The 21,288-nt window shown below is 37.5% G+C and overlaps 2 protein-coding genes across 2 annotated transcripts in view; one reads left to right on the plus strand and one right to left on the minus strand.

Annotated features, from left to right (window-relative positions):
* Positions 1-8,785: 8,785 nt before the first annotated feature.
* skida1 (SKI/DACH domain containing 1) lies at positions 8,786-13,907 on the minus strand. The gene has a single exon (XM_059524547.1). It carries the CDS (start codon positions 13,457-13,459, stop codon positions 11,051-11,053), a length of 2,409 nt encoding a protein of 802 aa, XP_059380530.1. The 5' UTR covers positions 13,460-13,907; the 3' UTR covers positions 8,786-11,050.
* Positions 13,908-17,367: 3,460 nt separating this feature from the next.
* The window catches only part of mllt10 (MLLT10 histone lysine methyltransferase DOT1L cofactor), a 62,630-nt gene continuing 58,709 nt past the window's right edge, over positions 17,368-21,288 (plus strand). The window contains exon 1 of the mRNA XM_059524552.1: positions 17,368-17,545. Coding sequence (XP_059380535.1) covers positions 17,471-17,545 — 75 coding nt within the window. The 5' untranslated portion in view covers positions 17,368-17,470. The remainder of the gene's footprint in view (positions 17,546-21,288) is intronic.

Genomic DNA, 21,288 nt, shown 5'->3' on the forward strand with positions numbered 1-21,288 from the left:
ATATTTAATAAAGGAGTATATATCTTAATTGACCGTGCGCAGAGGAGACGCCATGTTTGATTTTTTTTTTCTCGAATGAAGAGTAGGCAGCGCGGGAACTACCTGGATTCACCTGAAGCAACACTGAAAGTTCGTATATAAAAAACTGGCGTCAAAATGCCGGAAACTATGTTGTGAAACGGACTTGATGTGGGAGATTTACACAGTCCAGCACGTTGAGTGGCTTGTATGTTTATCTTTCATTTACGGAAAAACAATATATGGCGTCTGCCTCGAACGAGGTTCACAGCCTGCACAGTCCTGTTGATTGTAAAAGTGATGCAATGACTCGAGCTGAGCGCGCACTGTTGCCTCAAATGAACATCCTGTTTCCAGCTACTTTGTAGATAATAAATTACGTCTTCTGAAGCATGTTAAACATCCTGTGTAAATAGTTTAATGAAGAAATCTGGACTGATAGTAACACTAGTCTCAGCGAGACGGCCAGCTTATATTTGCTCACAATAGGAACATGAAAAATTGGTTCATGAACACTCTTCTGGACTTTTGGAGGTTAGTGATGTGTTTAAGAAGGCAAGAGCTAAGTAGACTCTTAAGACTTCATTCCTCTCACCACCCAAGTCACAAATTCAGCACCTGCTCTATATGTGGGCACGGGAATAATTAATTTAAATAATATAAGCTAAACTTGAATTTGAGAACGTAAAATTCGACATTATAACATGTAGGCCATTAGCTATGCGATTTTTAAAGTCCAGGGTCAAAAGTCACATCGACACCCGTTTCTTTGATAATAGACGAGTTCTTCTAAATACTCGCTTCTTCGGGGCACAGCTTCGGAAACATTTAATCGATCAAAACAATAAAGCATCGTTAACTCGAACCCTCCTTAACTTAAGTTTTGAGGCCTGTTCTTCTAAGCCTTGTTATTGAATTGACAAACTGCAACTTAAACGAATCCTTCACCATTACTCCGTGTGGCCTACTGTCGAATTAGACTCAAACGGTTTCATATAGATTTTCTTGCTACATTTGTTTCTATTTATTTTTTCAGGGTTATTTTTTATTTATTTATTTATTTATTTTAAAGCTTTGTTCCAGTACTTAGTGACCAGTGTTCAAATGTTGATTTCACATATTTTAGATTCTGGTCTCAGGACTTCTCTTTCCTCTTCCTTGATGTATTACCTTTTTATATATAAAAAAAGTAGGTACTGACTGACAGATACCAACATTTGGATGAATGGCCCACAAGGACAATGGGGGGATTGGAAATAGAAAAGATAGGCCAGGCTTCATTCTTAATTAACACTATTGTGTAGGCCAGTCTATTTCTGGAGGACTTCCACACCAAGAAAGGATTTTATTTTTTTCTCGAATGAGTCTACGTCTCCTCCATTATTCACCATTTTCTTCGGCTTCTTGAGATGACTTGCATGCCTTTTTTATTTTATTTTTTATTTTTAGTATGTATCTACTGAACATTCTCCATTAAAAATCCACCGACTGCTACAATCGGAAATGTACTGTTTCCACTTCATTTTTTTGCGTCTTCTCTTTAAGAAGCCTATAGTTAGAACTATATTAGTAGTCTATAATACCAAATGCGTCCCATAGGTCAATCACATGAATTAAAGAAATAATAGAAGAAATCATCAGATATGAAAATTTATCAAATAATGATTATACGCCGAAAACGCAGTCTCTTCATTTTTATGAAGACACAATGATTTCCTTATTTTGTAAATGGAGGATATTTTATACAGTACAACATATCATCATTTAATTTCATTTTATCATATTTTATAAGGCCTATGAAAAAGAAGAGTGCGTGTTTCCCAACTTTGCCTTGACGATATAGCAAGAGTAGCCTATATTTTGCAGTTTTAGGAAAACCCCATCTTTATCATCAAAATAAAGCTCTTCTATCTTGGGAGAAGTAATCCTTATATATTCATTCATTATTTAATTAGAATCATGGTTTACCGGGGGTCAAGATCGCTGGGTGCTATTTCTTCATTCCACCTTAAATCCTCGTGTCCTCCCCTTTAAGAGAGAATTCTCCGAACGTTCCCGCCCGAGCGGGGGCGCCAATAGCACGTGCAATGACGAGACGTTCGCGAGCCATATTTTAACAACTGTCACATATGCTTCTGTTCTTACTCAAACATGTCGAAACACCTCCAGTGTTTTATCATTTATGTCCACGCAACTGTTGTGTAGCTCACAGCGCAGTTGTCAAAATGAGTTTCATGGACAGTGCACAGACCTATTAAGGGGCATGTGCAGAAACTGAAAAAAGCCCCCCCCCCGCCCAAATTTTGTAATTGGTTACATCTTAATGACAAATTACATGACAAAAAATAATAGTCTCAAAAAGTTTACATTTATTTCCTATTAATGAGAACCATAATAAGAATATCTATATATAGATATAAAGGGTTTCAGGGCTTCTTTAGACCTAATTACAACAGAAATCTTCTGTGAGCCATGTACATGAAGATGTTTATGTCTTCACTGTGGTCCACTGGTATGTCCCTCTCTACACAAAGTTCAATAAAAATATGTTTGAAGAATTTTTTTTTTAGCTATTCTGTCAAATTCAGCTAATTTGTATTATTTGGTTAACATGTTTATGTGTGTCATTGAGAAGAGGGGAAGGTAAAGCGATCAGGTATTTTTGCATATTTTGAAATATAATAAAAAAAAATGTCTAACACAATTAGTCAAAATAGGAGATTATAAGAAACTATAGCCTTGCTGTTACCATAGCATATCCAACATGTATCTGCATACCTGACAAAACTTGATACTAGGGATGTTGGTCTCTTGAAGTTCTCTTATTCACTACACTTTCCCTAAAATAAGCCAGCAGTGAAAAAAAATCAAATATTGTGAAAAGTACAACTGCAGTGAAAAGTTTGAATTGTGCCAGAGCTCTCCCCTCCTAATATAGGCTATATATATATAGCTGCGTGATAAAATATAAAGATTAATACAGTGATCTGATTTAAAAAACGTGTTAGTTACTACAATATTACTGTTGTAAAAACATGTTTTACTGCATTTATACTTGTGAAGATGAGCTAGAATAATAATAAAAAAAAGCTAGCTAGTTAATACGTGCATTTTAACAGCGTAAACATGAATTAACCATGCGACCATATAATATGATTAAATTTTAACAAATTAAGTGTATTAGAAATCAAAGAAGAAATTTCTTAGAAATATATTTTACCTAGGTCATTAGGAGCACTCAAATGCAGTTTTGGGGTTTTTGACTAGCCAATGTGTGCAAGCGGATCCAACAAGATTTTAGTCACAAGCTCTATTTAATGTTTCATTGGTTAAATATTTGAAAAACAGACAGACGTAAAGGGTGATAATAGCATTGATTTATTGAAAAAAAAAAACACCACAAAAAAGGGCACTTGAAGTGTAAGGGGAAAAAGGGCATGTGCTGTGCACAGGTTGAGCCCTTCCTGTGCACGTGCCTGCATGTCTGAGGGTATTATTTTATTGGGTATTTTCTACCCTCACCTACACCCTGCATTTCGTCTTTTCTCGGCGTCGGCTTTTTCTCAACTGCTCGCATTTTTACCTGTTTACTCCTTAGTAAAAACTTAATTTAGTCGATTGTTATATTGATAAAGACATTCACAGCTGAGGTAAGCTGGGAGAATACTTAAAAAGTATCGTTTGTATATATAATCCTGTTGTCTCAAATTCCTCAGCGCAATGAAAAAAAAAAACCAAGCCTGTAAATTTAGAAATTTTCGTTATTTGCTACTCTCGCGTAGTTCATAGACACATCGTTAGAGTTTATTAAAATAGTGACTGGTTTCAACATTACTCGATACAATGATGAATATGAAATTAATTCAGTAGGCTAATAATAATATCTCGCATTGCCGTGGTTATGGCTTGCGAAAGCTCTTCGAATCAGAAGTTTAGTCTATGCATTAAATACATCCAAGCCTTCGTTCCTATTTGGAATATTTGCCCAAGGACACGGAGACTGAGAGAAATTAACGGAATAAAGGCTTTTTCGCTGTAGCCTGCTGTGCGGAAAACGACTTGACCATGTGGCTGCCATTGCAGTCTTGCAATGGGCTTCGTTTTTTCTTTCTTTTTTTCTTTTCGTATAATTTTTTGACAACCAAAACAAAGTTACTTTCTGACAATACAAATACACCTGCAGCAGTCGTTGTAACGGTAGTGAAGAACCAGCCTAAAAGACGGTTTAAATTCTACATTTATTTGACACGTAGGACAGGTGACATTATTTCTGTGGGAAAGGCTGGTCTGTTTTCTAAATGTTCATTTCATTAAAGAAAATTGCCTTATAGACTAAATATGCTAATTCCCTTTGACATTCTGCTGGGAATGATTAAATCATGCGCTACATCTTCTCACTCAAAGTGATTGTTTCAACAGATCCTCTGTAATTGGTTAAATCCACGTTACTATAAAACCATATGGCAGATTACATCCTACGGTTATATAAGTTTACGTTGTATGTATATTAATGCGCTTAAACCCTCTTAGTGTGCTTAAAACGCTAATTCCTTACTATTTCTAATGTGTGGACTGATCAGAATGGTCAGATTGTTAGGCAGGCTCTCAGCAGAATATATCACTGACCCACAGCACATTTTTCATCAGTGTTATGAAAGACGCACGTCATCTAATTGAACTGTTAAGGGAGCTTGTTGTTTTGGATCAGTGACTTGTTTTTACAAGTGTTTCTGAAAGAAACGTTGCTCGGGATAGAATTGGGTTTAATGATTTGTTTGACTGCAGCCCAAATCACCAATCATTTTACTAATATCATTAATTATTTCGACACGTGAAATGATAGTTGACACTTTAATTAGAACTGGCCTTGTCTGAAGTATAGCATAGGGGCTGATCTTGAAAAGGAAAGAAATACTAATCATGAACTGTTTCCGTGAATGAATCAAACATGATTTTGCTTTGGTTTGTTCATTGTTTGCCATGTAAATTATTAATTTGTTTCACATTCTTTACGTTCTTTTTTCAGTCATTGTCATGAGAAACATTTACAAGTATCAGAAATCTGGTTTATTTGTCGTTATTACAAGCATTTTTTAATGAAAACCTTAATATAAACGTATCTGGGACAAAAGTATATTGCTTGTTGTTATTTTGACATTTTTACACGAAATCCTTGTCAGCAATATCACTAATAATATACCCATGTTGAATGCTGTCTTAAGGAAGTATATGTACAGTTTCATATGTCGGATGAATGATTCTAAAAATAGTATCATAAGAGACTTAAATAATATTGTGTTGAGTGAAACAAGGTATTTTTCCTGTTTCTGGAAGCATTGGAGAGAAAGCTTGTATGTTTTTTAAATTATGTATGTTGTTTTTGTCTATGGATGTTGTAAGTTATTTATATGGACCCATGGGTCTGAAATAAAGAATTAATAATAATAATAATAATAATAATACCATTTTCATTTGCAACTTAAATGTAAGCTTGTCAGAATTTAATTTAAGCTTTTTGATGATTAAAAAACGAATTAAATGTATGGATACACAATACTTTAACATTGAGGCTAGTCTCTATTTTAACATGTCTGTGATAAACTTACGGAACCTTTTCAAATAAATAGTTTAATTCATACCTGGATTTAAGCCCTTGAGGATTTCGGAGAAGTCACTATTGCAGGAAAACCGAGTCGATTTCAAATGTACATATTACAAATTTCTAAAATGTTTAATGAAAGTAGTATTTAATATTTTTCCCCATCGACTGTGGATTCAGATACAGGTCAGAGGGTCAATATGCAGTTTAAAAAAAATTGTTAAAGGAGAAGCAGAGAAAATATATTTAAAAAATTATAGAAAGAAAATGGATTTTTTAAATAATTGCATTCAGTAGATGTTAATAACCAGGGACACCGTTTAAAATAAAATTGCCGGCTATAAGGTGAATTCTGAGAAGCGATCGATGAATAAAGACCAGCAGAGCATTAGGCCTGCTCTATTTGCTTAGTTAAACATCGTCTCTTACAATGTTATTTTGTTGTCATCTTCTTATTTGGAGTTTATGTGGGGGTAGATTTCTTTCAGGATACGCGTTCGGTTTGCGGAGGAATCTCTTACCACGAGGCCGACGAGGACCTCGGTCAGTCACAGTAAAAGTGATGCAGATGTTTATACCTAACTCTCCCGTTTACCCATCAACTACTCTAATAACTGATTTAGAATACATGCTGTTAATGGTCTAATAATATATATATATATATATATATATATATATATATATATATATATGACCATTAATAAAATCTAACGGGACAGTTTGCTATATAGTGTGTGTGTGTGTGTGTGTGTGTAAATAACCGTGTAGGATCTCATTGTAATCTGGTTTTCATGTTTTATAACGTTCTCGAGTAATTTACTGGAGGGGAAAGCATTCGAAAAATCGACAGCACGAACTGCTGTTTTTGTGGGATTAACAACATGTTGATGAGTTTTTTGCCCCGGCACGTAACAGCATTAGCCTATTTTCCTCTCACTCCCTGATCCCATTACAAAAGAAGCTTGCATGAGGCCGCATATCCTGTTGGTTGAACCACGTGTCTAAATATGAGGCGAACGGTTCTTATCAGTCAGTAAATGTGATAGTTACGATGTTTAATAAGTGTTTTATAACATATAGCCTATATTTATGCAAAACCTAGCTAGCAAGACATATGCTATTTAATTTATTAAGATTACGGTTGACCCTTGTGTTGTTTATTTTTATGGTTGCACTGGCGATTCGGAATAGTGTAGCTAGACTATTATAAAAATAAATAAAAAAACACACACACACATTTAGGTCTACTCTCTATTGTCAACTAAATTCGTCAGTCAGTCACTCAAGTTTCATAATTTACAAGATTAAATGCAATACACTTTTACACTTACACATCTTAGGGCTAATTTCTAGGTTCTTTTCCAGAGTGGAGAACGACAGGTTGAGCAGAAACTTTGTTAGGAGATTGAAAATCTTTTCCTGCTCAACAGCCTAATGGTGGCCTGTTGAGTTCTGTGAATGAAGCCTCGAGTCCTTTCCACGAAGTCAGGCCTCGAAATGAACCGGTCTGTTTTGCTCTGCAAGATTAGTCTCGCTGTGCCATGTGTTCGACGTGAAATCATTTGTTGATCACCCATTTATGATTTCTAGGATGTAGCCTGCCTTAAACTACTTTTTAAAAAGGCAGTTTTCACACCGACTCGGTTCGCAACGCGTTCGGTTTGGGTAAAGCAGAACATGCAGTGGCTGTCTGATTTGATGGGCCTAGGCTACCATAATATACACATAACATTGATTCAGACGTCTGACCTTGTTTAAATAGGCGTAGGCTACTTAGTGTTTGTGTATAAATGCTCTGGCCAAGCGATTTTCTCAGTTAACTAAATAATAATGTGTAATCATCATTATTACGCACGAACACTTGCATTTATATGCTAGGCTACTATGCTATTTCACAAGATTGCTAAAAATGAGTCCTGCTGTACCGCTACTGTGTGTATTTCCAATGTGTGACAGATTTATCGCCTTCAAATCTTTTGGGGAGGGCGGATTCATTTTTGCTTGTGGGCGAAACAGCTTCTCTGTGTATATATTAAAGCTTAAACAATATCAGGCAATATGTTATTCTGTTTTATTATTATTATAACTGTTATTCATTTGCAGTTATTATAACTTTATGTATTTAGATTTGTCTTACGTTGTCTTTTTGGCCCAAAACTCCGAAGACCACGATTTTAGACATACATAGGATATATATATATATATATATATATATATATATATAAAATGTAGGCTTTATTTGAAATGTTTACGATATGAACCACTGTCACACTATTAAATGTAGTTAATAGTGCATAGGTTAAATCGGGTGAATTTAATAGTAAATAATTCATATAAAATTAACATGTAGCCTAATTTAGTAAAGCGCCTACTCTTTCAACCTCCAATCTCCCTGCATTTACCAAGGTCTACAAACAAGTGGCTACTCGCTAAGCAACTAGTCTAGCACTTGTTTTTCTTACGCAGAAATTACCCAGTTAACAATTTAATTTGTCCCCTATATCTCAGGACGTAGCGTTCACGAGGAACGAGGAACTCTATCTGCGATGCATTTAGGTTCTGGCTAATTGTGCGCCGTTACATTGTCATTTTTAAACCTTCCTCGAAAACTCTTCTTCCTCCTGCTCCTCTAGCCTACTCTGAGTCTTACCCTCATTGGAGAAAGGAAGTCAGGCGAAGAAGCTTATTTTGAGCCTAAGTGGACGTAACATCTTAAAGATATCTAAAAACTATACCAGAGAGTGCCTCGTCTCAGTCTCAGATGCGGATTAGACAGTTGTAAAAAACTATATGGAAACATGGTTGTGTAACCAGATCATGTCTGATGTAGATCTCCTCATTTGAAATGTGCCGTTTCTAGACGTCCTTGCTTTTCCTGTTTCCTTTCTCTGATTAGAGTAGCCTGTGTAGCATAAGCGCGCTCATGTGTGGTTATAGGCTTATGAGTAGTGTGCTTGAGTCCAGTGTGTATAGCAGGGCACGAGACCATCGGTTTCTAAACCCCTCCCACACACTAACACTTTTCTTTACAATAAACAACTTATCTTAAAGTTTGATCTTACATTTGCTGGAACCGCAAGTTACCTCAAAACAGGGCCAAACAACGGTTAACTTATATTAACAATGAATATTAAGGAGTTAAACTTAAAAATGAACGATCATCTCACATCACACTCAGATGTATTTAATGAACAGTTTCACCATAAAAAGAAAAAGAAAGTGCTTCAAAATCCACCTCACGTTTTCAAGTTTTCATTTCGAGTGCATATATCCTACACAACAATGGTATACAAAAACCAGGAAAATCACAAAAATAAATATGCATTTGTATAAACAACCAGTGACTTCAATTTAAGAAGAAAAAAAAAAACTCATGTCAAAATCTGACCTCAAGTATTGTAGCAAAATCAGAAAGATAAAAAAAGTCCACCTTGACCAGATAATTCCTGACCTACCATGTTTACAGTGAGGCACCGCCCATTTTTCCATTTCTGTTCATTGTGGAGATAATGCATTTCTTTAACTTAATGGGGTTGTGATGTGTGCGCTACAATCTTTTTAATTTGGCTAGTTTTGAATTCGTTCCTCTGAAGTTGGGACGACATAGCTATTCTGTCCGTCCGCAGTGCACTTTGACACAGAACGGAACAAAAAGTTTATTTTATACGCCCGAGAGAGCAGACATTAAATAATCGTGTTACAAAAATATAGAACTACTATATTTTAATCATTCACCTGTCAGAGTGTCACACTATATCGCATACTGGAACATTCACAAAGCGATGCAGTTTCACTTAATAGGCTACATAGTGTCAATCCCCACTTAATCAAAACAGTACATGTAATGTACCCATGCCTTAATACGTTAAACACCCTTTAAAGTCTATTACGTGTTTTTCTCAGAATGACTTGAACCCGGTAGCCTCGCTTTAGCCAAAGCTGCATAGTCTATGCTCATTTAGTGATAACTCACAGGCTTTGTATTTGTTTTGTTTAGGAAATTAGAATGCAGTTGAATCGTTTCGTCCCTTGGCAATATAATAAAAAAAGTAAGAATTTATCTCATTGGCTGATCCAATCACAGATACAATTTGCTTTTAAAGGCCCGTTTTGGAGGCAGTCTGCTTTTGCTGAAGTAAACAAATACGGTAAGTCACAGTACATTCATCACAAGGCATTTATATGGGGCAGGGTACTCTAGTGGAACACCAAGTTAACACTTGCCTGTTTTTAAGGTTACGTTTTCGAGTGCCAAGGTAATCCATATCCTTGGAAAATAGGCCTAGCAAAGAAAATACAATCAAAACACCATACAGAAGGACAAGGCTACTTGAGTCAAAGAGAAATAAACATTTACTAAGCATACCCTGACCAGAATGTGTGTATATTCCACTTAGCACCGAGGTCTTTTTTTCCCTTTGATTTCGTCACGTATGTAAAAACACTGTTATATGCAGTTGTCTGTATGTTTGTAGGTCGCTCCATTTAAATCGGCAACATTTACAATAAGAACGAGTAGCAAGACCTCCTCTCAAAAGCAAACGAGCATATTGGAAATAGCACCACATTATTAATTACTTATTTAAAAAAAAGTTTTTTGGGTTAACTTGCGATGGCTCTTTTGCGTAAGAAAATCGAAAAATCAAAACACACGTCACTAATTCACCTTAATGGGCATTAGCAAAGTGCAATGCATGGTAAATTTGTGCTTTACCTGTTCTATACCTTAAGCTATGAATGTGCTAAAGAAGGAGTTTGATTTGGTGTTTTCCCTCTATTACATCGTGCAAATCAAACAGCTCTTGATTGTCAGTTCGAGGGCCATTGTGTTTGGCCTACCGTTATGTTATGGTGCGCTGCGTGTGAGTGAACACAGCCAAGCGCCAACAATTGGAGAGCACCCAAATGAATAAATAAGGTATGGATCAACGGCCTACAGTAATTCAAAAATACAGTATGTGGATGAATCATCAAGGGAAAATACAAAACATTGGCCCAAAATATACCGCCAAAGTCAGTTGTTTTAAAAACAAAATCAACATTTTAGTTGACAGACCTGACAATCAGTAACGCCATCCTTTTGAGAGATGGTTAACCCTGTCCCTGCCTGCAAAATGAGGCAACATTTGCTCCATGAGAGTCCAGTCCATCAGGTCAAAAACAGCTCCACGATGTCAATGTCATTTTGAAAACGTTTTATTCTTCTTCTTCTTCTTTTTTTTTTTTTTTTTTTTACTAGACCAGCTTATTATAAATACCTCCGTATATTCCCGAGTCCCAGGCCAGCCTGTGCTATATGAGGACGATGTGTGCTACATAACAACAGGCCAGCAACCTATGCATTGAAAACAACACCACAATGAAATCAAAACTAACGGGAATCAGTGCTTGTCACAGTTTTAAGACATTTCCCCCCGAGCTCAAAACAACAGCTCACGGGATAACAGAGGCTTTCCTGAATTTGTGGCTTGGAGGGGGAGGAACAACTGAATGACCGAGCTGCCATCTCCACACTGGGTGAGAACGATGAGGCAGTTGGTTACTTCTTAAAGAGTTCAAAGAGTAAGCGGGACTCAAATCTCCATCGCTGCCAATAACAAGAGACGGAGGAGAGGGGAAATTCGCCATCAATCTGAAGGGCTTTTTCAGAGATGCTACACTGGCGCTCGCTCGTTTGCGTTTGCTCGCGCCCGCACAGTCTTCATTCGATCCCTCACTGCTAGCAAATTTTCCTGCAAAACGGGGGCTCCGGTCAACTTTTGCGACTGATTTCGCGGATGTCCTCACACTTTCGGTTTTTGTACCCAAAAGCATCGCCCTGTAGTTTTTCCTGACCCTTGCACCATTCTTGGACTCCCCTTCCTCGGAACAAGGAGTGTTTAAAGTGCTTCTTGATTCCTCGTTACAGGCAGGGTGTTTTTGAACAAAGCTCTCTGTGGCTTTGCAGTGGTCAGCTTCCTTTAAATCGTTACCGATGCGCTTGCCATCAGGGTCTTGATCCCTACATTGATATTCCAGAGGCTGATTTGCATATTCATATTCGTCAAAGGTGTCCTCGACTTTAATCTTCACGTTGTTGAGTAGAAATTGTGGCGTTTTTACTGCCCTGTTGGCCTCATTGTTAAAGCCTGAGGTACTAACGGGCTCCTCGGTCTCTGTTTTGATCGGTTTTAGAGGTGAAGGCAGTTTCAGGGAAGTTTTCGCTTCCCTCTTGGAATTTGTTGCTAATGAAAGATTGCTGTCAGAAGACTTACACACCGTTATTTCTTTGTCCGGAACACAGTGGGAGATCAAGGCTTGGGAGCATTTGTTTGCAGAACCCGGTATTCTTTGTTGGGGAAACGCCTTGTTTCCATTTGCATTAGGTTTAAGCCCAGTCTCTTTAATTCTGTTAGCGACAGAGTCTGTTGTCTTTGGATCGTTAGGAAATTCAAGGCGTGATGGTGCTTCAGAGCCCTCGTTTTGTCTTAAATCTGGGAAACAGGTCCGCACCGGGCAGAACTTCTGCACGTTTGCAGCATCACCATCCCTGTGTGCGTCCCTGGACAAAGTGAAGTCCGATTTTTGAGTTTTGCCAGTTCGTTCGCAATCCAAACTAGATGTTACTCCTTGGTTAGTGGGGATGTTCTGCACATTAGGCCTGTAGTGAAAAGTTGGCTGTAAGAGCAGAGGTGCTTTTGTGTTGAGACTGGAGAACCTTGCACGCCTGAAACGAATGCTCTGCACTGAAACTTGACTGGACACAGAGCTCGAATCAGACTGAGAGGAGCTCTCTTCATCGCTGCTGACATCTGAAGAATCCGAGAGAGAGTCGTCATCCTCCTCCTCATCTGAAGTCCCGGAGTTGCTGGTGGTTGAGAAACTCGAGCCGAAATCCGAATCGTTGTTCACCCGTTCTGAGACTGAACTAGATTCCGTGTCGCTGCTGCAGCTTTCCTGAAAATGTCCGGTGTTCCGAGGATCGACGTATAATCCATGCTCGAGGTGGTGAAACTGACTTAAAGATCCGTGGGGAAATTTTGGTTTACAGCACTTTGGGACGACCAAAACCGGATGGCTTCGTCCGCTCCTCGACCAGAACTGCCTCGCGCTGCTCTCGCGCTTCCTCTTCCTTTTGTAAAGTAGGTCTGCGTTGCCTTGGTGCTTTGCCTGCGCTGCAATGGCGGACTGATAGAGCAGCGGCTGCCGAGTCACAACGTGCCGAAAAAGCGTATGTTTCTGATTAAAAGCCACACAGTTGTCAGGTATTTGATCTGTTTTATAGTTTTTAAAGGGTGTAGATGCCGACTTCGTGACCGGTTGGAAGTCACGAGCAAAGGATTTACTGTAAATTTGAGGTAGATTTGAGTGAGTGCGAGGGACAGGGTCCTGCCGAACAGCTTTATTTTTGAATGAGAAAGTCTGAGGAACCCCATGCAAACTCAACCAAACTTTCTCTCTCCAAAAGTCACTTCTGGTAGAGGTGCGATTTTTGCCGTCGCACATTTTTTCTGAGGAGTTTTTTGTCTTTTCCCTTCTTTTGTTTGATTTCAATACGCGCTCGGTTTTGCATGAAAAATACAGTGCCTCCACGTCCTCTCTTGAAATCAGAGTGCATTTTGCTGCATGGAAAGCTATAGAATTTATTGCTTTGAGCTTTCGCAGTTCCTTCAAATCACAGTGATGCTTCTTCACGTTTAAATGGTCCATTCGTTTGTGTACAGTAGTCCGCGGAATATTTTTCAAGAGGTCGGTGAAGACTTGAGAAAGGGCAAACATTTGTTTGCCTTTGATAACCAAATAGCCAAGCTTTACACCCTGCATTTCCTCAAAACCGGATTCCAAGTCCCCCATTTTCTTCATTGCATTAATTCCAACATTTAGAGCGACGGATGTCCTTAAAGTAGCTTTACTGCTGCTGCTTTATTTCAAGGCATTCTGCTGACCGGTCCAGCATGGGCTTAGACATGTCCACACTGCGTGGTGAACAAAAAGTTTTAAATAGAAAAATAAAAATGAAATGGCCTGTTTGAATGAAAACAATCAGTCCATTGACCTGAGCACTGCATGATCGATGGAATGTGTGTGATGTTGCCGACAGGCCGGCTGCTGCCTGTCTGAGCTCCTGTATACCTGCGCTCCCTCAGCTCCCTTCCCATTTGGCCATGAGGAAAAGAGGAAGGTGAACAGCACTGCCAGTGAGAAGGATAAAAAGCGAGGAGAGTAGGGAAGGGAAAAAGAGAGTGAGTGAGCGACAGAGAGAGAGAGAGGGAGAGAGAGAGAAATAGAGCCCAAAATGCAGCTGCTATTCCCGTTGCTGGTTTAGTCACAAATAAAATGACAGTGGGAACTGAGCAAGGCCGGAGACACCTTCATCAATTAATGCCCCCAAAGCCGACGCTGATTGGACGTTACTGACAGGTGATGCAATAAAAATGGATATTCCACCCATGGCCACCCCCATCCCCCTGGCTAATTACCATACCGTTGTAATCCCACCTCTCTTAGAGCAAATAATTCGCTAGTGATAAATTCATGCTTAGAAATTAATATTACTCATTTTGTCGGAGTCTTGTTACAACTTTGTCTTGTCCTGGTTGTGAAAAATTATTAATGCTGACAGTAGGCAGGATATATATGATGTGCAGCTTTTTACATGATTTATTTTATAAATTAAAACAATGCCGTTATGTTTAATTTAAATGCGTTTTATCATTTTAAATCTATCTTTATGCACTCTGCAAAATTTAATGCATCTATTTCAGGGAGATACGCATTTTAACTCAAACAGAAATAAAACGAGGAAATTGAAGCAAATATTAAGTGACAAGGTAAAAACAGAATGAAAATATCGATGTTTGCATTTTACCAATCCTAAAACTCGTTTGAATTCAGGAGAAGGAAAAAAAAGAGAGTCGTGAACCAACCACTGTGTATAGGGTTTTATTTCTTTGATATTTCTTTGCATATGTTATCAACATGAATCACAATATAAATTAAATACAGTTAATGCTTTTTGTCATTTTGAGTGCATGTGATATCTGCGTGTGCGCACGCTCTTTAAGGTAACAGCATGTGCAGAATAATACAATTAAAAATGTCATGCTTTAAGAAATCTTCAGAGCTTTTTTTTCTCCAAGTTGCGAGTTAATACATATTAAAATCCTGAAACGAACTGTCGATCAAGATATACGAATTGCAGAAGGAGCTAAAAATCCAAGAAAAACGTGTGTACAAAAAAAAAGAAAAAAAAAGTATTTGTACGTTAATCAGCATGTTCTAATACCCTCGTGATTGCTCAGTTTTAGCCTACACTAGGTCTGGATAAGTGTGAGTTAGAAAGATAGGCTATTATTCATACTTTTTGCGGTCCATTTTTTCTCTCTCTCACAGATCAGGCAGGCCTTCATCCCACTAATGTGAAAGAGAAAATAACTGGTCTTCACAAGCAAAGACTTCCCCCTCCCCCGTTTGTGTCAGTGTACAGACATATGCCGTTTTACAATGGTGAGGAAAGAGAATGAACAGAAAAGTCATTTTAACTACAATACAATACCGTTGTTGTTGATTTTTTGTTTTTCAGGCATACATCATTTGACAAAATCCTTCTGCTAATCTTAAATGCATGCACAATATTTTTCGAAACTCTTAGTAAAAACTTACAAACATGTTGTGAAACACTAAGCACTCCTGATACAGTATTTGAAATTCCCATTGTGTTCGAAGACGAAGTGATTCTGTAGATGAATGTTATGTTTTTTCATGTATAACCGGGCAGACTTATAAGGTCTTGTTTTTTTTCAGGTGGTTCTTAAAACTCAGAAGGCGATCGATGTTTTGGTGCCAATGTTAAATGGTAGCTACAATAAAGATAAATAGATTATTCATGACATTGTGCAGTTTCAATCAATCCAGCATTTGAATACAAATGACCTGACCCTACTACCACCCTTCACATCTCGCCTATTATAAAAAAAAATAAACAACGAACAAGACAGCGCCATGGGGTTGAACTTTACTGTGCATCATACGATTTATACACGTTTTTGTTGGAAGTGCTAGTTCAGGATTTCTATTTGTCCTAATATTAATTGATTAGGCCTACTGATATATTGGTTGAAATAAGTTTATGACATAAAATAGTTTAGATCAATTAAACCCTCTATGCGGTGATTTTCAAGTATTGCTCTTGATAATGAATTGTTATATTATGCTGTATTGCATCCGCGTTTATCTGATTATGGCGTGCATAGACCGCTATATAGGCTTAGTGGTTCGTGTTAATCACCACAGCTCATTTAGTACCAAATTCAGCATCGGTATTTGTCAGAATGTCCACGATCCCACCTCACTCATTCGCAAGGGGCGGTAACATAAATCGACTCTAGTTCATAAAGATTTTCAAGGGAGTGTAAGTCACTCTATAGGCCACCTTTCCTAGAAGTGAGTCGTCGTCCTGTTGATTAAGAGCACTCGGTCTCATGTGAAACCTTCAGCGTTGAGTCCTAGTGCAGCTCCTTCTTACTGTGGCTCCTGCTGCAACTGCTTTGTCAAACAAACGGTCAAACACAATGTTTATAGGCCTGAATGTCTGCAAATATTTAAGCAACACACTGTTTTTTAATTTTTTTTTATAAAAATGTTAAATATTGTCAGCGTAAAATATAAATACATATAAATGCTACAAACATGTTTACAAATATACAATTGTTAACTTTAATAAGCGTTTAATTTATGCTGCATGCAGCTAATTATTTTCTCACTTGTAGAGTTTATTTACGCTCAGAGAGCAGCTAGGTAGTTGTTCTGACAAGCAGTAAACAAATGTAGGCTATTTAACGATGGGAAAATTTCTGTAATGTTATTGGACCTGCATTAATGAGCTGTTCCACGTGTTAGAGTATGCAATGATCGTTTTTTTCGCGTGGTATTTGAACGTTCTGCAGTCTTGCACTGTTAATAGTCAATTTTATTACAACCTTCGCTGAACTCTCTATAACTTTTATCCAAGGGGCACACATCATTTGAAAGACAACACGCAGGTCCTGGTCCTTTGATTCTGAAACTTCACAGCTTGAACAGCCCTCAATTGTGACATGAGTGATAATGATTGATCTTCGACCCAGTGTGCATCGGTTTGCCTTCAGAAATGCTTTGTTTTCCCGTTTTAAGATTTATTTTAAAGTTGATCGCTTTTGGAAAATCGGGATAGCTTAGATTAATCATTGATCATATTATTAGGATACTTCCAATGCAGTTTACTGGAACTGGTTAGATATTTCAGCAGCCTGGGGAGTCGTTTTGAAATAGAATATATTTATTTATTTACACTATGCACAGGATATAATATGGTGTGCAAATAAATTAATTAAAACAAAACACACATCTTATATTAACAAAGCGGAGTTAATCTGATAACAATCACAAACGCAGTTTCATTTTGATCACCAGAACTAGGAAGTGCATGCATACGCAGCAAGTCAGTGAGGAAATGCAGTGATGCATTATCATCAAATATTAATAGAAATATATAGTAGGCTAACAGCCTTATGATTTCTAACCATTTATATGTGAATAAATCAACATTTTAAAACTCTTGTTTTTATATGCGTGATTTATTTATAATTAAGAGAAGAATTGAATCTTTATGACTTGGTCACTTCTATTTTGAGACAACTGAGAGTTGGACTCATTTATTGCAATGGAATCAGGATGGGCCCTGGACCCTCAAACGTGACGGACTCGCCAAGTGGGGGTCCGCGTGGGCTACCTCACTACAACGTGCGCGGAGTCTCAAACAGCATGGCAAAGACGTCCGGTGACAAATAAAAAAAGCTCTCTGCAAACCATTTATCATTAAGTTCAATTAAGTAAATGCGCGCATACTTTTCGCAAAGGATCGCGAGCTCAAAGTTTGATGAAGAAGCTTCTCACATTAGAGAGAGTGAGGTAAGAGGACGTTTGTTCGTCGCGCTTTAGCTAACAATAGAAGAACAAAGAACACATTTCATTTGCATTTAGGTTGTCTAGTAATTTTATAGAGGGCAGTTCAAACGTTTCATCGATTTCGAATAAGTTTTTGTCTTATTTCTTTAATGAAACATTAATCCAACTGTTTAGTAAAATGTTTAAGTTGCATGCATGATAAATTGGCAAAGCTTATATAAAGTCACGGCGGAAGTAAAGAGATCTACATATGCCGTTGAGGTTCTAGCACAAGCAAAACACTGCACGACTGCTCCACTAAATTATGAAAGGCGAAATCAAGATGCTTTAGTAAATGTTGAACGACGTTCAGTACCACGATGCAAACATCTCGTGGGACGCATACATTCTAAACATAAATGGGGATAAACATATCTTGTACACACGTGCTCACAGAACAATTTCATGACTGGAAGTCCGAAGTTTCTTTCGTGTCTATGAAAATCAGGAGGCACACGTTAAACGCGACTCGCTAAACAATCCCTGTTTAACTCGAAACTAATCTCCATTTACATTTCTGAAACAAGCGTAAATATAGTGAGTTGTTATTCACGCCAACAGTATGAATAGCTCCTTCCCATCTCAAACACATTCTTCTTTCAGAACGTATGAGTTGGTACATGCAACTTGAATTTACAGGTTGGGGGTGGGCTGAAATAACCTTTCACCCTGCCGTGTCATATCGGTGTATGTGCCTGCCCCTGAATTACCCATAAGTCTTTGCGCAAAATAGAACTCGTGAGTCGTGTTTTAGGCAAACTCTGATTACTTCTACCCCACGTGCGGAGCATCCCTGCCTTTGACTGGGAAAAACACGTCGTCCATTGCATTGGGAAATTCGTTACAGACCTTATCTTTATTTAATCGTAAAACAATAGCCTATGCCACTTCATGTAGGATATACATATACATACATACATATTTATATATATATATATATATATATATATATATATATATATATAAAGCCAACAACGCATATTCTTAAATAAAGCACATGTAATATTAGATTAAATATTTTCACTTATTAATATTTATTTTCAAATAGTTCGCATTTTAATAGGCTAACCATAACAAGTTGTTAGATCAAATTCAGGAGGATAGCCTACAATATTAGTCTTATATTATATTATATTAGAATATTAGTGTTGTGGATATAAATGACCCTGAAGAGCGTTATTGGGTCTGGAAACGTACTGGCCTACACATCAGTAAACCATAGGAGACAACTTATTTCCATGAAAAAATTATAGTAAAATTAGTTAGCCTACATGTCAAGGCTTTTTTTTTTGAAGCAACATAATTTAATCTCTGATAAAAAAAAATAATAATAAAAAAAACATAGGTCTTCATAGTAGGTTTAGCATAAGGCTAAAGTTTGATTTAAGAACTTTGTCTAATATCAGCTAACAAATCTTATCGTGTGTTCTAATGATACTTTTTCTTTACTTATGCCGATTTTACAGAACCAGATATTGGTACACGACAAAACTGACACTATCAAAATATTAACGAAAATAAATAGTTTATTGCAGCGTGTGTGTCAACTCAATTAGCTGAGCTTGATGTTGTAAATGAATCCAACATTACAAATCAACAATGCCCCCAACCAACACACACACACACAATAAATTGCTCTGAGTCCGACAATCCTCGTACACAACCCCAAACTGTACCGTGAAAATAGGCTAAAATAGGGAAACCCCCAAAAGGACTAATTTTACGGACAATTAGAGAATTTCTTTTAATATAGAAAGAAATTTCGTATGATTAAACATTGAACGTTATGTTCCGTGTGTAAAGTTAAATAATTTATATCCTAACTGAAAAGGTTCTTGCATAAATATTGTACTGTGGGCACGGGGGCAGCTCGTTTTGAATAACAGGTGGGCTACTGACCAACAATATGAGAGAATTCTGATGGACATCATGACAGGTCGAAATACCTCTAACGGTTACCCCGGTCTCATTCAACGCCAAGGGTTGTGAGCCATAACAACAGCGGAAGTGATTTAACCAACAGCTGATAGTGCACCAAACACACTTCAAAATATTATGAATTCACAGACAGATCATGGTCATTTTAGACTGACATGATCCAAAAACCCCGGATGCCAGCGAGCTGCCTTTCTTGAATTAAGCTCTTAAAGAGTCATCCATCAAAATAAAATATCTTAAATTAATGTTGTGTAGCCTACTTATTATTCAAGTCACAAAGGGGACGAAGTTAAATGGGACGATAAGTGTCAACATTAAAATAAAACAAACAAACTAGGAACATTTATATATGAGTGCATCACCTTATAACTTAATTTTCCACAACGTATAATTAGTTTCGTCCTGCTGGAGCCTATTACAGGTTCGTGTTGTGTAATGGGGCATGGAAATCGGTTGGGTCAAGGTCTAAGCCAAAACCGTCGGTTCAGATTTGGTTTTAAAATAGTTCATTTGCACGTTCACAAATTTGGCGAGTTGAGATGTAAAGCAGAGCAATAAAATAAGACTGACATATTGTTGACTTTTTTCATGTTAAACAGCACTTGTTTTCATGGGCCCAGTTGTCACAGGCTTGGAAAGCAGCCTTTGACGTTAATAAAAGCTTGAAATAAAACTGAAAGCTACCTAAATGTTTGTTAGTTTTTTGGTTGATGTTGACAATAACCTCTCAAATTTGCCTGAAAAAAAAATGACAGGCAGTTTATATGCCCAACAATATGCAAACCGGTCATACAGCCTACCGTGTGGCATTATTATTATTCCCTGTGAGATTTGTATCTAGCACATAGCCGATAGGCTACTATGTAAATATTTTTAGAAATAAACTTTAGAATGGGATATAGCCTAAATATACAGCTTCACAATTCTCATAAATCTGTTATTCTTAGAATAAATTAGAATGATCTTAAACGAGCACAATTATTAAAGGGATAGTTCACCCAAAAATGAAAATTATGTCATTAATAACTCACCCTCATGTCGTTCCAAACCAGTAAGACCTCCATTTATCTTCGGAACAAAGTTATTTTAGATTTAGTCCGAGAGCTCTCAGTCCCTCCATTGAAACGGTATACTGTCCATGTCCAGAAAGGTAAGAAAAACATAATCAAAGTAGTCCATGTGACATCAGAGGGTCAGTTAGAATTTTTTTGAAGCATCGAAAATACATTTTGGTCCAAAAATAGCAAAAACTACGACTTTATTCAGCATTGTCTTCTCTTCCGTGTCTGTTGTAAGACAGTTCAAAATAAAACAGTTTGTCATATCCGGTTCGCGAACGAATCATTCGATGTAACCGGATCTTTTTGAAACAGTTCACCAAATCGAACTGAATCGTTTAAAACGGTTCGCGTCTCCAATACACATTAATCCGCAAATGACTTAAGCTGTTAACTTGTTTAATGTGGCTGACACTCCCTCTGAGTTACAACAAACCAATATCCCGGAGTAATTCATGTACTCAAACAGTACACTGACTGAACTGCTGTGAAGAGAGAGATGAACACTGAGCCGAGCCAGATAATGACTCGTTCATGTGTCAAGAACCGGTTGCATCGGTTTTCGGATCACCAGTAGTTCTTTCTGACAGTTCGATTCAATAAACCGGTTGAAGAAAACTGTTCACCGGTTCTTTTGCGCTCGACGTAATGGCGTCATTGGCGATGACTGCAAGCCTTCGGTTTACCTGGGCTCATAACATTAGCACAGAA

Source organism: Carassius carassius, chromosome 35 (assembly GCF_963082965.1).
Source record: "Carassius carassius chromosome 35, fCarCar2.1, whole genome shotgun sequence".
In the NCBI taxonomy this organism is placed as follows: domain Eukaryota; kingdom Metazoa; phylum Chordata; class Actinopteri; order Cypriniformes; family Cyprinidae; genus Carassius; species Carassius carassius.

Coding starts and splice junctions, on each gene's coding strand:
- skida1 (XM_059524547.1), bottom strand. CDS start 13,459: ATGAAGAAAATGGGGGACTTGGAATCCGGTTTTGAGGAAATGCAGGGT.